The sequence below is a fragment of the Blastomyces gilchristii genome, assembly GCF_000003855.2.
Source record: "Blastomyces gilchristii SLH14081 genomic scaffold supercont1.3, whole genome shotgun sequence".
Lineage (NCBI taxonomy): Eukaryota > Fungi > Ascomycota > Eurotiomycetes > Onygenales > Ajellomycetaceae > Blastomyces > Blastomyces gilchristii.
In genome coordinates this window covers 3,715,905-3,730,958 of record NW_003101680.1, presented here as the reverse complement: position 1 = coordinate 3,730,958, position 15,054 = coordinate 3,715,905, and the positions used below count along the sequence as shown (strand labels likewise).

At 48.3% G+C, this 15,054-nt stretch overlaps 5 protein-coding genes across 5 annotated transcripts; 4 read left to right on the top strand and 1 right to left on the bottom strand.

Annotated features, from left to right (window-relative positions):
• Positions 1–219: 219 nt before the first annotated feature.
• On the top strand, positions 220–1,207 carry BDBG_02400 (GTP-binding protein ypt5; the record flags this gene model as incomplete). Its single annotated transcript, XM_002627683.2, has 5 exons — positions 220–289; positions 369–388; positions 469–495; positions 588–779; positions 863–1,207. 5 exons carry the CDS (start codon positions 220–222, stop codon positions 1,205–1,207), a joined length of 654 nt encoding a protein of 217 aa, XP_002627729.1.
• A 1,321-nt stretch (positions 1,208–2,528) lies between these two features.
• Positions 2,529–5,148, top strand: BDBG_02399 (mitochondrion protein). The gene is made up of 3 exons (XM_031720770.1): positions 2,529–2,751; positions 2,835–4,739; positions 4,875–5,148. The coding sequence occupies exons 1-3, from the start codon at positions 2,632–2,634 to the stop codon at positions 4,917–4,919; spliced, it is 2,070 nt and encodes a 689-aa protein (XP_031577046.1). The 5' UTR covers positions 2,529–2,631; the 3' UTR covers positions 4,920–5,148.
• A 322-nt stretch (positions 5,149–5,470) lies between these two features.
• On the top strand, positions 5,471–9,175 carry BDBG_02398 (uncharacterized protein; the record flags this gene model as incomplete). The annotated part of the gene is made up of 1 exon (XM_002627681.2): positions 5,471–9,175. One exon carries the CDS (start codon positions 5,471–5,473, stop codon positions 9,173–9,175), a length of 3,705 nt encoding a protein of 1,234 aa, XP_002627727.2.
• A 231-nt stretch (positions 9,176–9,406) lies between these two features.
• BDBG_02397 (uncharacterized protein) lies at positions 9,407–11,397 on the top strand. Its single transcript, XM_031720769.1, has one exon. It carries the CDS (start codon positions 10,149–10,151, stop codon positions 10,560–10,562), a length of 414 nt encoding a protein of 137 aa, XP_031577045.1. The 5' UTR covers positions 9,407–10,148; the 3' UTR covers positions 10,563–11,397.
• BDBG_02396 (uncharacterized protein) lies at positions 10,951–14,995 on the bottom strand. The gene is made up of 3 exons (XM_002627679.2): positions 14,883–14,995; positions 14,249–14,815; positions 10,951–13,970 (listed from the first exon to the last, which is right to left on the bottom strand). Exons 2-3 carry the CDS (start codon positions 14,276–14,278, stop codon positions 11,484–11,486), a joined length of 2,517 nt encoding a protein of 838 aa, XP_002627725.2. The 5' UTR covers positions 14,279–14,815; positions 14,883–14,995; the 3' UTR covers positions 10,951–11,483.
• Between the last annotated feature and the right edge of the window lie 59 nt (positions 14,996–15,054).

The window sequence follows — 15,054 nt, the reverse complement described above, 5'->3', positions numbered from 1 at the left end:
AAGCGAAATCCCCCAACGGCAACAAGCAGAGCATCATCACCTAAATATACCGATTTACTCGCACCATCCCTTGGTCATTGGAACCCAATATACACCACCAACTACGGCTGCTGTTCACGATTAATATCTCTCTGTCTGCACATCCTTCTCTCCGCTCTATTAACCTTCTGTCTCTATCTGTCGTTGCTGTTCTCCCTCGTCTCCGCTATACCCGCAGTCATGGCTTCAAGAGCTGCTGTCGGCGGTCGCCCAGGTGCCAGATTCGCCCAGTTCAAGCTTGTCCTACTAGGTTAGTTTCTTCTTCTGCTCCAATATGTCCTATCGCTGTTGCAAAAAGACCATTTGCTGATGCATGCCGCTTCTTATAGGAGAATCTGCTGTTGGAAAGGTTCGCACTGAAACCACATGACGTTCTATGTATGATGGGTGGAGGACCATGCTAATATTAACTGTGTTGTTGCCTACTAGAGCTCTCTTGTCCTTAGATTCGTTAAAGTACGCCTGAACCCTTTTTATCCCGTATATAACCAGGAAGATATTACTGTGTTTAGCTGGACGGTGTACTGACTGTTATTGTTGTGGCCTAGGACCAATTTGATGACTATCGGGAATCGACGATCGGTGCCGCATTTCTCACCCAGACGATATCCCTAGATGAAAATACGACAGTCAAGTTCGAGATATGGGATACTGCTGGCCAAGAAAGGTACAAGTCGCTTGCGCCAATGTATTATAGGAATGCAAACTGTGCCGTTGTTGTCTATGATATCACCCAAGCAGTATGTCTCCAACCTATGTCGCCCCCTCCATTCATAACCTGAATATACATACAAGGCTGACTGTCTTCGTTCTCCACTGCCAGTCTTCCCTCGACAAGGCAAAATCATGGGTAAAGGAACTCCAGCGGCAGGCAAACGAGAATATCGTTATCGCCCTTGCCGGTAATAAGCTAGATCTGGTGACGGATAGTCCGGATAAGCGTGCCATCCAGACCGCAGATGCCGAAGCTTATGCGCGCGAAGCCGGTCTACTTTTCTTCGAGACCTCAGCTAAATCTTCGACGAACGTGCGAGAGCTATTCACAGCCATTGCGAAGAAATTACCATTGGACCAGGCTGGCCCACGGAATCTACGGTCTAACCCCCGTCCAGGGGTTGATTTACGCCCTGAGGCCGCTGGACCACAGGCAAACGGCTGTTCATGCTAAAGTTGATACTGCCTTAAGTTGTCTTTCATGTCCGCTTTTCGATTCTTCCACTGGCATTCTATACGAGTATCCGTGTCTCCGTCTGCTAGTTGCCACTCAAGCTCCCCCTCGATACTCGGCTCTCTCACGTGTGAGCAGTATTCCTTTTGTTCGGAATGATATATCTCTAAACCGCAACGAAAAACGACTAAGAGAAACGGCTATATTGATAATACGGGCATGTTCTATCAAAGGGGTCGAATGTGCTTTTCAATATGCGGTTATCTCGATAGCAGATTTTGGGCTACCCTATGTTTCCTTCCCATACTCATGTCCCTATCTTCCACCCCTTGCGTCCACCCATCATCTCCTTCCAAGCACTAGAACCAACCATAATGTCATCCGAATTGACTCCTTACGGTTCCGTCTTACAATCTCATTAGATCCATGTCCGGCGGATTCTTTCCCTCCCGCTTTTTTTATGCTTTCTCGTATTTTTCTTTTTTTGTCCCTTGTGTTTTCCTCTTGCGCTGCCCTGCTCCCCGGTGTTATCTTGGCCGTCGTTTTTTACTTTAGTATTCATTTATTTACTCCATTATTCTACCCTCCATATATTCCTGTTTGCATCTACGGATCGCCCATCGCTTTCGTAACGGCTCGCCCATCCGTCATTGTTCCTGCCTTCGTTTCTCTTCTCCGTGCCTTTTGACTCTCGTTTTTTTTTTTTTTTTTTTTTTTTTTTTTTGTGCTACAGTTTTACGGTCAAATATGCAAGTAGTAGTACGTAGTAATTAGTGACCTTTTCTATTTAATTTACAACCCTATTAGTCTATAGAAAAATATGATATAAGCCCACTTTCAAGCTGAGGAAGATATCACATATAAACCCCGTCTAGTCATCAAAGAAAACTATGTACGAGCTGTTGGGGGTCCCGCGGTTGATCGGCCCTTCTACCAGCAGTGCGCTGGTGGTGATTGAGCTCTTTTGCCCCAGTAGCCTACACGAGCTGCTACTACTAGCCTCCTTAGGGCTGGATAATGAAACCTAAACATTGGCTAGATAATCTCTACGGTTCCATTTTTACAATTCTGGAGTCATTATATCGATTTTAGGGGCTTGTAGGGGGCTGCTGCCATTATTATCAGCTGGATCGGCCAGTTGCGAATAGAAACGCGCCCCTTTTGCGGTTGCATGTAACAATATGCGGAGTTCATGAAAGAAAATCATCTGGTTGCACATATGAATCCTCTTTTCCAGCATCAAAGTGTGGCTGGAGAGTGTTCTGGATTTCCGACGTCAATCTGTGGCTGGTGTCAGCCACGCTAAATTTCTCAAATCTCCCACAAAAATAAATGATAAATGCACTTGATCTGTATTTTTGTGCTTGACTCAATCTCCCCCGTGTCCCCGCCAGTCGACCAGCTTTTCGACAGTGTCGCACGCCATGCTGCGCACTTCAATTGCGTCGAGCCGTCAGGTGCTCTCCTCCCCAATCTGTCCCAATCCGTCTGTGCAATGGCTACACACCTCGAGAGCCAGGCGAGTAAATGCCGCCGCGAGTAGAGTAAATTCATCCAGAATATATACCATCCTACGGCACCACTGTTGTCAATATAGTTGCTAATAGTGCTCGTACGCACCTCGCAGAGATATTATGCTGTTGCTAGAAAACCCAATGCTGGCGTTCGAAGCTCATCAACCCCCAATGCTGCCGCTACCCCAGAGTTATCTCAGAAAGCTACAAACTCGACAAGCACGAAGCCTCCAGGCCCGAATGACCCGGACGTACGATCACCAGCCTCTCCATCAACTGGATCAACTCTCCATCCGGAAACTGTTTCCAAGCCGCCCCAATCTCCTGCCGTTCAAGGTCAGACTTCGCCAGGCTCATCCGTTCAACCACCAGAGCATGAGCCATCCCCCCCACCACCGCGGCCTCCGCCAGCCCCCAAAACCGGACTGCTACGCAAACTACTCTATCTGTTTCTCACCACCGGCCTCGCATATGCTGGAGGTGTCTGGTACTCTCTCAGGTCGGATAACTTCTACGATTTCTTCACCGAATATATTCCATATGGCGAGGAGGCAGTTCTGTATCTTGAAGAACGCGATTTCCGGAGTCGGTTCCCAAGTATCGCAAGACAGATTAATCGGCGCGTCTCAGCACCAAGGGATGAAGGTGCCCAGGTGATGATACCCGGTAGAAGCGGACTATCATGGAAGGTTGCGGAAGAGCAACAAGAAGCGTCTGATGTGACTAAACAAGGGCAGCATATAAGTGCTACGGATGCGAATGAGCTGACAGAAGAAACCAAGGTTGCAGAGAAGGCCAAGGAGGATGTAAAGAGCAAACCAGTGGCGAAGAAAGCGGAAGCGGCTGAACCCAAATCATCTCCTAAGGTTGTCGAACCCCATCCTGCGAAGGCGGAGGAGAACACAAGTCTCGAAGCCCCAAGACAACCAGTGGTTCCGGCCGCTGCTGCTATCGAGCACTTGGGTCTGGATAACGAGGATGAACCAGTCGTACAGGACTTAGTGAAAGTCTTCAATGACATAATTACCGTGATCAGCGCTGATGAATCTGCCTCTAAGTTCTCCGTCCCGATTGCCAAAGCGAAGGAAGAGTTGGAAAAAATTGGAGACCGCATCGTCGCTCTTAAGAATGATGCTCAGGAATCAGCAAAGGAGGAAATTAGAAATGCGCAAGCTGCCTTAGACAAGTCTGCCGCAGAGCTCGTTCGACACATTAACGAAGTCCGTGCCCAGGATGCCGCTGAGTTCCGCGAAGAGTTTGAGTCCGAACGAGAGAAAATCTCCAAATCCTACCAAGAAAAAGTCACTACGGAGCTTCAGCGTGCTCATGAAGTTGCCGAGCAACGCCTTCGCAATGAACTTGTTGAGCAGGCCATTGAGTTAAACCGTAAATTCCTCGCTGATGTCAAAACTCTCGTGGAGAATGAGCGTGAGGGCCGCCTAAGCAAGTTAGCTGAACTGACCGCCAACGTCGCGGAACTGGAACGACTCACTGCCGGCTGGAGCGACGTGATTGACATTAACTTGAGAACCCAACAGCTTCAGGTTGCTGTTGATTCCGTGCGAACAACTCTTGAGAACTCTGAGGTACCCCGCCCCTTTATTCGCGAATTGGCCGCCGTCAAAGAGCTTGCGTCCAACGATGAAGTTGTGGCCGCTGCCATCGCCTCGATCAGCCCCACAGCCTACCAACGCGGAATCCCATCGCCGGCTCAGCTTGTTGATAGATTCCGAAGGGTAGCTAGCGAAGTCCGCAAGGCTAGCCTATTGCCTGAAAATGCCGGTATCACGAGCCACGCTGCGAGTTTGGTTTTGAGCAAGGTTATGCTCAAGAAGCAGGGGACGCCTGTCGGTAATGATGTAGAGAGCATACTCACACGAACTGAGAACTTGCTCGAAGAGGGTAATTTCGACGAGGCTGCGCGTGAAATGAACAGTCTGCAGGGCTGGGCGAAATTGTTGAGTAAGGACTGGCTTGCGGATGTCCGGCGGGTTCTGGAAGTTAAACAGGCTCTTGAGGTACGTTGGTATTCATATTTTTAAATTGTTTTATCTTTTTTTTTTTTTTTTAAAAAAAAAAAAAAAAAAAAAAAAAAAATAGCCGGGGAAATTTTCTCACCAGTTTTACTAACTACTATTATTTTGAATTCACAGGTCATCGAAACTGAAGCCCGCCTGCGGTGCTTGCAAGTTGAATAGATCAAATTATACACCCCTGACCTGGGACAACTTATCTCCCTCTTGTATTCCCACCAAATTACCGCTTTTGTATACATATAGTATTTCACCATTACTTAGAATCAATGCTAGATATGCTGTTTCCGCTGTTTACAGCGTAGTTTGTTCTGCTGCTTCTTTCCCACGCCACCATGGATGTTTCTTAACCTAACTTAAAAAGTCGCTAGCGCAGCCACTCAGCGGCTGCGCCACATTGCACTGTTTGCATCGCAGCTTCTCCCCAACCAACGTCACCGGACATTCAGATCAAGAGACAAAGCAGCACGCAATAACAGCTCAACATCTAACTACATGCTTCTCGCCTCTACGAGCTATGATTTATATTTTACTCAGCATTGGCCTGTCCACTTCAGCCTGGCTTAGCAAGTAATTACACCCTAACTCCCTACCCGGCCCCATACCATGTGAATTTTGAACCCTAAAGCCACTATCATACTCCCGACGCGGTCAATGGTTAACAAGCCTATATTGAGACGTTCTCCCACGCAGCCTAACCTCGTCGATGCCTTCGAATGCCCATGTATATGGGCAAATCAGCCATGCCGCAGTCTGATCCGCAATCCTCCGACTCTCGAATGAAGGACTCCAATCTGGACTGTGGTGATTTGGAAGGCACCACACTGGACAGCGGGTCAAGGGATGGGGAGCGGCATCGTGGATCGAGGAGGCATAGGAGCAATCGGACTTCCAGTACATTTTTCTTGGAATCCCCTTTGACTCTAGCAAGGAGATCAGAACCTGGCTATAGCGGGAACAGCTTTCTGCCGCAAACTAGTCCATCAAGCCACAGGAAAGGTAAAAGGACCAGTGATGAATTCGCCCTGGCGGTTCCTAAACGCCATGCGACCATTGATCGCAAGCACAATAGACAATCCGTGGGTAGTTCACCGCTGGCGACTTCGATGACGAATGTTTCTCCCCGTGAAGAATCTTCCCGTGATGGCGCCGCACAAGCCATGTCCCCCGGTACCTCCCCAGCCTCTCCATCCGTGCGTCCTCCGCAATCGATCGGGTTTGATACAGATCCGGCCCAGATAGTGAACCTAGCGTTAAGCCTTAGTGATTCGAGGAGGAGAATTGCCTCTGGGAGAGTGGTTTCGAGCAAGGCACAGAGATCTGCGAGAGTGCTGTCGAGAGGTGACTTAACGGGGGACAGTTATAGGTTCCCCCAGCAAGATATGGTGGATAGCCAACATTATGCTCCACAGGATCAACGAATGTCCAGCAAAATATCAGCCGCTCCTGGCGTTGGTCGACGCCCTTCAGGGGTTACACGCCAGCCACACTCTCAATCCATGGAAAGATTTCCGGGCTCCGTCATGACGGATATAGACTCGACACAATACGAGTACATGCCATATGAAATATCCAATGCTACCCTCGCCAGGGCTGAGAAGACTCGAAGGCATTTTGAACTTTTTGCCGAATATCTTCGTTTACTTCCGCATCTTCCTCCTCTCCCCAGTCAAAACGAACCCTCTGGTTCCGCTGGGAATTCATCTGCATCGTTTAGAAAATCAGTCTCCCGTAACCGGGTATATAACCCTCTCCAATACATCCGTAATCGCAAAGTAAGATTCCGCGAGAAATGCCCCATTGACTCAGAGGCCGACGGATGGGAAAACGTGGAGGCCGTACGAGGTTGGGTGGATTTAATTACAAGCTCGGATGAGGCCCCGAACCACGTGCCTGAAGACTGCATTTTGCTTCCTAAGCTAGACCCCGATGAGAGGCCAGATACCCGGGCGCAAGCTGCTACACCAACGCCCAGTGCTACCCGAGTTCTTAGTGGTGGGGATAGCGGCAAGCCCCGCCGGCCACGGGTGGACTGGATAACTTCTCCAGCGGACTTTTTGGCAGATGCCGCATGGCTTGAAGAGGGGTCTAATAAGCTTAAAATTGAAGACCGAGACGGCAAGCGACTATTCAACCAAGACACGCCATTGAAGCGCGTTTCTTTACAGGACTTGGAACCACCGATTGAGCAGCCTGCACCGACAACGGGGAAATTAGAGGATCAACAAATGCCACCAGCTGAGAAACTTTCGCCCCATGAAAGTCTCCCTAGCTTCAAATCTGCTTCCTCTCGCGCTCATACAGGCGCGGATCGCGGCCGTCGCGGACACAGGATCACGAGTTCCGTCCATCGTTCCCCTGCCGAGCCTTCCTCGAGAGAGGCGAGCAAGTCAAGATGGCGAAAGGCATTGTCACGTTCATCAGATTCGTCTAGCGAATCTAGCGGTGACGAACACGAAAGACATAGGGGAAGAAGACGATTTCCACGCCTTTCCAGAAAGCCAGTTGAAAATGAGAACTTAAACATTCCACCACAGAAGATCCCACATTCGTCGGATAAGACCCCTCAAAAACCTACACATTCTTCTACTCTGGCTCACGGCGCCACTTACGTTCAACTTGGGGACCATGCCACAGCCCCGGGCAGTAAAGCACAACCCCCCGTCCTACCATTTTTGGACACCAATGCGGGACATGGACGGCACATTTCGCCACCTCGCAAAGGTATCAGATCACCATCACCAAGGAGCGAACGAAGACAAGAGGACATCCCACAATCATCCGTTGCGACTATTGATGGTAGCCTTGGTTCTTTTAACGGGCCCCAAATTCCGGACATTACCCTCAACATGTCGCCTCCTGTAAGTCGCCCTGTGTCGCCAACAAAGTCTCCGGTATTACGCCTGGTTGACCCAGGAAAACCGCTAGCGTACGATAGATCAAATAGTAGTGGATTAGGTGTTGTTGTTCCTATAGATCATAGTGCTCCTGAATTAACTCCTCACAAACAATTGACGGTTTCTGACGCCCCCGTCTCTAACTCCGACTCTAAGCTGGCCTTATATAGCGAGGACAAATCCAGACCAAGTGATATTTATCATCCTGAAAGCCCGTCGAAAGGCCATAGGCACCAAGGCCATCAAGAATCAAAACTACGCGGAATATTCAAACCGGCACGACTGGCTGAGCTTGTGGGGAATGAAGTTTCCAAGGTTGGTGATTACATTTGGAAAAAGGATGGATCTGGCCACTCAAGACAGTCATCTACGGCATCGAGCGAGGTACTTTCAGACTATGTAGATGCGGATGACGACTTCGCTGAGGTAAGGCGCAAACAGAAGCCATACTTGCCTCGTTTTCCGATCCTATCCGACGGTCCCAGCGGTTTGTCAAGGAAAAATTCCAAAAAGGATCTACCCAAGTACCACACATCGAATCTGCCTGTCTTCGTCTCTCCACCTAGACACGATGACCAAAACGAATCGCAGCCACCATCCGAATTCGACTCTCCCGCACAATCTAAAATCAGATCACAGCCGCTCGAGAGCGAATTAACCAATACCTCTCAGAGTGACAGTCTGCTGAAACCATTTATTCCCGGCTCTGATGCGGACGGTGATACCTCGAGAAAGGGGAGCTTTGTTGGCTCTGTAGCATCGAATGACAATGACGACCTCTACCGCCAAGTCAGTCGAGATCGGCTTCCCGTCACAGGTCTTACAAATCTGACCGTCACACCCACTGGCCAACGCCGTCCCACAATTTCAGAGTCCACAAGAAATTGGAGCATGTCCTCCCTTAGTATCAATGGCCTTAACCGCATTGACAGACGTGAAATTTCGCGAGTGAGAGCTCATTTGCTCTCGTCGGGAATTAAGGCGTTGGAAATATGCCGTCAAACCGACACGATACGGGATTCTCCTCCTGTCCTCGTGGTTAGAACCGATCCCAAGGCGGACGGCAATGTGCCGCGCGTCCCGCGGTCTGAAGAAGTGACCACCACAGCCAGGCACCTGATGTGCAAGTTCGACCGTGAAGTCTGCCAAGTTCAGTATGCCATGTCGAAATTTTCATCATCGACTTCACCGGCTCTAAAGTCGCGATTAGATGACTTGGACTCTCTGGTCACATCGACACTTAGCCCGCGCATTCGCGCACTCACTGTCGAAGCTGACAAACTGACCAGCGAGCTCGCGACGACAAATACTTTGGCATTGAAGCAGCTCAACAACTCCCTTGACAAGGGCTTGAGGAAACGAAGACGCCGGTTTCGATGGGTAAGCCGTGTCGGGTTTGTCATGTTAGAATGGGTGCTTGTCGGGGCTATGTGGTGGTTGTGGCTAGTCGTGATGGTCTTCAAAATCTTTAGGGGTTTGTGGAGGGGAACTGTGTCTGGTATTAGATGGGTTTTATGGATTTAGGATTTTCATCGTTCTTTTTATTTTTATTTTTTTTCACGTATCTCGGGAATTTGTATATTTCTGGCTGTGCATATTTCCTGGGGGAAGTTTTAGATTTCCGTTAAGTTACCTGTTCTACCCCTTAACCCTTAACGGATATAGCCCGTTGTGTTATATTCCTGTTCTATTGAGATTTTTCAGCGCTCCAATCCGCTGCGCGCATATGCTTCAGTTTTAATTTTCTTTTTTTTTTTTTTTTTTTTTCTTGCACTTCCTATTTTTTCTTCCCTCCTTTCCTTTTTTTCCCCCTATGGTGTAGTATTTTCCTTCAAAATATACCCCCCACGCATGAAGTTATGTTCCTATCTTTGTTGTACTTGCCAACTCATTCCAGGGTTCCATGGGTTGTTAGCTGTTTCTTTCTTTCACCTTGCATATTCTGATGGACTCACGGTTTCTTTCGGAAGTTTCAGTGTCTACTCGGAATGTAACCGTTTCTCTTCGACGAGCAGAGTACTCTCTCTTGTGTGTAACATCCTTACTTCGGGATTTCTCCTTACTTATCTTGCCGGTCCAACCCATCCTCACCCTCTCTCGAAATATGCACTTACGAACTTAGTGGCCACTTCCTACTCTCCATGAAGTCTACGATGGATCCAATTTTCATCTCATGGGCTTCTCCATTCATCCTTTTCCTCTCTGGCATGTACCGTGGAGGGTGAGCATGGCGAGAAAAAGACATACATAAGGCCCCTCTGCCTTTCCTCCACTGCCTTTGATTCCTCTTCTCTCTATCTCCATCGCCAGTCACTCGAACGTCATCCGTCTTCCATCAAGCAATCAAAGTCACGTCATCAGATACATCGTTCCTCAGTTCCACGAAGGATCCTTTTCTCCTACAAGTACTTTCACCTCCCCGATACAACATATACCATACGCACGCTGCACGCGTACATTTCCGAGGCCCGTCTAATTTACCTTCTCATTCTGAATCATGTCGAGCCAAAAAATCCCCGATACTGTAGTTAGCGAATCCCCCGCTGATGAAAACACCGACAACCCCGCCGGGAACGACCACTCCGGTGAAAGTAATCTGGTCAACGACGCCCAGTCATCCAGTCAGAGCGACCAATCTAAGAACGATAACTCGAGTGATCAAAGTTCTCAGCCCCGTAGAGGACTTCTGGATGGGGTCAGTATTGTATTCTGTAGTTCCCGCGTGGGACTTAGTGGAGGAATGATCCCCAGATATTATACCCACGCCACTCCAAACTTGTCAGCTGGCACGCCTCCAAATGTCCAGGTCTGTCCGGGGCGTGCAGTAGTGACTCCCACCACCTCTGCCACCTCCGCCACCACCACCACAACTTCTCACGACGAGGCTACCGAAGAAGACACGCCGCAGTGACTTCACAGCCATCTATGAAACATGTAGACGACGCAGAGCGCAGGGAATCGGGGACCGGGGACCGGGAACCGGGAACTGGTTGATGGGCATATGATATCTCTTACGTCGATCGCCGTTTCTTTGAATTCTGTTTTTCCTGGGGGGATTATCGTTCGAGGGAGATGTGGGGAGGTGTCCGCGAACGCTCCATCCGGCTGAGTTTTGATTTTTTTGAAACCATATCTTGGGTGCCAATAGCTCTCATTTTTCATTCCTTTTATCTCTTCTCTTGACTGAGCCCATCCATGTGCTTCATCCCAGCATGTGGGTAGCATTTTCTTGACCTATGTCCTAACCGCGAAGGGCAAGCACTGTTCCCTACGCGTGATGGGATTTCGCGACTTTAGTTGACTACCAATGAGACGCTTGTTCATGAATATTTTACTTTAATGCCTTTCCTTTCCGTACTTTCCAATAACTAGATGCCACTTGAAGTGAACTAGGACATTTCCCGCCATTTCATTCGAATAGACCGATAAGGCCGCAAAAGAAAAGAGCCAAAATGCCTAAAAACCTACTGATGAAAGTAGAGTAATGCTTGAGAGATGCTTTGAACATTGATTGATTGACTGTTGTCGTTCCTAAAAGCAAGAAGTCTGATATAAAAATATGTAACTGAAAGAAATTTAAGGGGGTGAAACGTCTAAGAATAAGTGCAAGCATTCCACTACAGTCCAAAAACAATAAGATATAAATCACCAACCTCCCGCTAGCCAAAAAGCATACATGAAATGTATCCAGGTTATCCATATTGACAGGGTATCGAGCCAATTTGTAGGAGGAAGAACAATAATCGGGCTAGGGGCTATTGTATGAATGACGCCAAGTTGGCGCTTTAATTCTCGAGGCTTTGGCCTTACTATTCATATTCTGTGTTCCAAATTATCTCTTAACTTCATTTACTGTTGTCGTAATTTGGTCTCTCTGTTGAGGATTAGTGGTGGTAGGTTGAGGAGTGCGTTCGGTGCCATCATTGGGATTTCCTTCAGCAGTTGCTCGCAAAGAATCCGCGGTCTCTTCCGTGGCCTGGTCAGGATTTCCTCCGACAGCTTCAGTTTGATCTGCAGTATCCCCGACACCTTCTGTAGTCTGATGAGAATCACTCTCGCTTGGCCCAGTTGGCGTATCCGTGCTCGATGCCCCCCGGTTTGTAAAGAATCTCCGGATACCAGAAGAACCCGGATCGGAGTGAAATTTTCTTCTTAAGTGGCCACCAATCGCCGCAGATGATTCTTGAACTTTTGCGCTTGCTTCTCGGAGAGATAGACGTGATATTTTCTTCTCAATCCTGGTCTTAAACCTCAAAATATTGTCAACAGGTGTAATATGAGTATAATCAGGATCGACGTTAAGTAAATCGGAAGGTTTTGATTCACAAACGTGCCCGATATCCATGGCTACGAAATCATGTGCACGGATAGCAGCAGTATCTCGTGGCATATTTGGATACTTGGCTTGGCGAAGTATCTTTTTGGGTACTACCACAGATTGATACCTAAGGCTTCTAGGGTGACTAAAAGTTCTCTCAGGGGGCACAACCTCTTGGCCGGTTGCCGGTGAATAACAAGGACCCCCGTTTCTGGGATGACGCGCAAGGTAGTCTCCAAAGTTGGCATCGAGTGTAAGAGCGCACAGCGGGAGAAATTGCACATTTTTGTCTGGACAAATATAGGTAGACTTTGTCCTATCTCTATGCCTCTCATAAATTGGGTACGCAGACCAGGTTTGATCATCGAGAGTCAATTTCAAGCATGAAGCCCAGAAATCACCATACATTTTAAGAACAATATAGGCATCACCTAACCTCATTGGAAAAACATCATTATATTCCCAGTCTGCAACGGTGTCGCAAACACATATTACCCTGGAGCCGGCTTCAATTGCCCACCCGAACTTCCTTTTGGGTAGAAGCGGATATCCAATGAATCTATTTGGCTGTAAACAACGAATATCTCTGAAAGTGCTTAAATGTTTGTACTCGATGCGCTGTTGTTGATACGGTGGAAGCAGTTGAGATGGCCCTGCAACGCCTGTTTCGGGGGTACCGGCCGGGGAGTTGGCACCTTGGGATGGCTGGATTCTGGCTGGTGTTGAGGAGGTCTCGATATTTTCAGAGCTCTCATTTTCCTCTTCAGGTTGACCAAGTTGTTGGTTCCCGGTTTCGTTCGGTTGTGCTTCCCAGACAGGTGGAGCAGATTCGTTTTGCTCGGAATGACCATGCTTCCTATATGGTTGGTAAAGCGGTGCGGGGACATCTCGAGGTTGCTCTACCGTAGTAGGGGTCACTGAACAAACCGTCTCACGCTCATAAGGTCCAAGACCCCCTTCTAGTTCTCTAGGCGGCGAGTTCTCATCTTGGGGTTGTTCTATCACTGGAGACAGAGAAGGACATTTTGACAAATGAAAGTGGCCACTTTCCTTTTCTCCTCCCCGATCGTTAGATTCTTTCTCGTGGGAACGTGCGTGGATACCGCCACTTGTACTCGAAGGGCCAACTGAATCGCTAACATGCAAAATTCCGCTTCCCGGCTCGGAAGAGGCAAATGTGTCCATATGAGGGGGCTCCTCATCGGTTGACTGAGTTGAGTAGCTGGCTGGCCAAGGTGTAATGCGACTTCTGGGGCTGAGACGGCTGTAATCTGGTGGTGGCTCGTCCGGTCTAGAATCAGCAAATCCTATAGCTGGGTTACGCTGATCGCCATCTGACCCATTACTATCTTCGACGTCCGTTCCGGCCATGGCAATTATGAACGGCTCTCTCGACCAGGTGGAGGCCGTCGTATTTAGCTGCTCCTCGAGAAGAGAATCAGATATTATAGCGTTAGGACTAATGTTTGGCTGCGGAATAAGGTTATACGACGTATTACTGGATGATGTTTGTGAGTGAAACGAGGTACTGTCCATCTTCAATCCGTTCAGAGAATCAAGAATATCAGAATCGAGCTCGACTTTGATGCTTGAGGAGACAGAAATGTCCTCGTCTAGAGGACGTATGTTCCAGACTGGAGGACGATGGTGGTACTCCCCATGCCGCCTCCTCCGCGAAAGCGATCCTCCAAGGGTCTCTGATGTTGGTGTATCTCCGTCACTGTCGTGAAGCGTCTTGGTCGGAGATGGATCGGGCACGAGTATGGCCGGCTCAGGGGTAATATTAAGGCCTGCACCCTCTATCAAAGGTTTCCACCTAGACGGATCTTGTGGTTTATTTAGATGAAGGGGAAATTCGGGAGCTTCAATAATTGCGAAAGGTTCAATGTCGCCCCGAGAACAGGTGTCTTTCCCAGATATGGGCGTTTCTGGATTGGATTTCTTCATACCCATAGATGATGCGAATGGAATGATTTGATGTTGCCAACTTTTAAACGGAGGCTGTATCTAACCGACTGCAACGCTATTAAATTTCATATAACTAAGCCAAAAATGTATACGAAACAAAACAGAGAGAATTTCTTTCACTGAAGAAAATAAACATAAAAAGGCAAGTAAACAATAAAACAATAAAACAATAAAAATAAAAAATAAAAATAAAAATAAAAACCCCAGTTCTGGAAGAGAGCTGGAGGGAAGGAATATAGGAGGAGAAGAACAGGGGAAGCCACCCAGCAATGGCAGAAGATTTCTTGTTTCCAAAGGAAGGAAAGACATGCCAGATGCCAGATGGACGTTTCTGCTTCCATCCAATGATGCAGTGATGAATATCGGCATCGGATCGAGATATGATAGACGGCCGTGTTCAGCAATCTCAAATCGCAGATGCAAACACGGCAGATAACAATCCCACAGGCGCTGGGTGGTGGGTGGTGGAGCGCAAGTCCATATCCTTCTGGCGGGCGAGAGTAATCGCGACCTCCTAGAGATAAAACCCCGTTCCAAAACGTTGTTTTTGTACTGAAGGGCCCTGCTGAGCCCTGCTGAGCCCTACTGAGCCCTGCTGAGCTACGAATATATGTTGAATGTCAGACCAACTCGCACAGCAAAAATACTGTCCGCGTTCATTCGACGGCTCCAGCGGGCACTTGTGGCATGGTGAACGGTGGCATTGAGCCGTGTCTGCGGCTGCATAAGCATCAGTGAGCTCAGCTTGATACCCTATAAGTTGGTTAGTTTAGTTTCTATGAGGGAGACTACCAAGATGTAGAGTTCGTCAGAGGGATTTGCTCCCCTGACGAAAGTGATGCTCCCTGTGTTGGAGAGGGGTCATCTATGAGTGACAACTAATAATACAACACCATCGTTAACGACCATTCTTCTGCAACACGGTCAATGCTCCCGTATTCCTACTTGGCACCAATCAATAAATGTTAAATGTGGAGGAGGGAGAAGGAGAAAAAATGTCTTTGGGTTGGTTGAGAAGAGAAATCAACAAGAATACGATCTTGTACGGAGTAGTGAAACAATCAAGCAACGAACCTCGGCTCAGCCACGGCTAAGTTTAACTACTGCGTAAGTTAGT

Bases quoted from the DNA above. Each gene is read 5' to 3' on its own strand.
- BDBG_02397 (XM_031720769.1), top strand. From the start codon at position 10,149: ATGTCGAGCCAAAAAATCCCCGATACTGTAGTTAGCGAATCCCCCGCT.
- BDBG_02399 (XM_031720770.1), top strand. From the start codon at position 2,632: ATGCTGCGCACTTCAATTGCGTCGAGCCGTCAGGTGCTCTCCTCCCCA. The intron at 2,752-2,834 runs GTAAATTCATCC...CGCACCTCGCAG, and splicing joins TAAATGCCGCCGCGAGTAGA to AGATATTATGCTGTTGCTAG. The intron at 4,740-4,874 runs GTACGTTGGTAT...TTGAATTCACAG, and splicing joins AAGTTAAACAGGCTCTTGAG to GTCATCGAAACTGAAGCCCG.
- BDBG_02396 (XM_002627679.2), bottom strand. From the start codon at position 14,278: ATGGAAGCAGAAACGTCCATCTGGCATCTG. The intron at 13,971-14,248 runs GCATGTCTTTCC...GGTTAGATACAG, and splicing joins AAACGTCCATCTGGCATCTG to CCTCCGTTTAAAAGTTGGCA.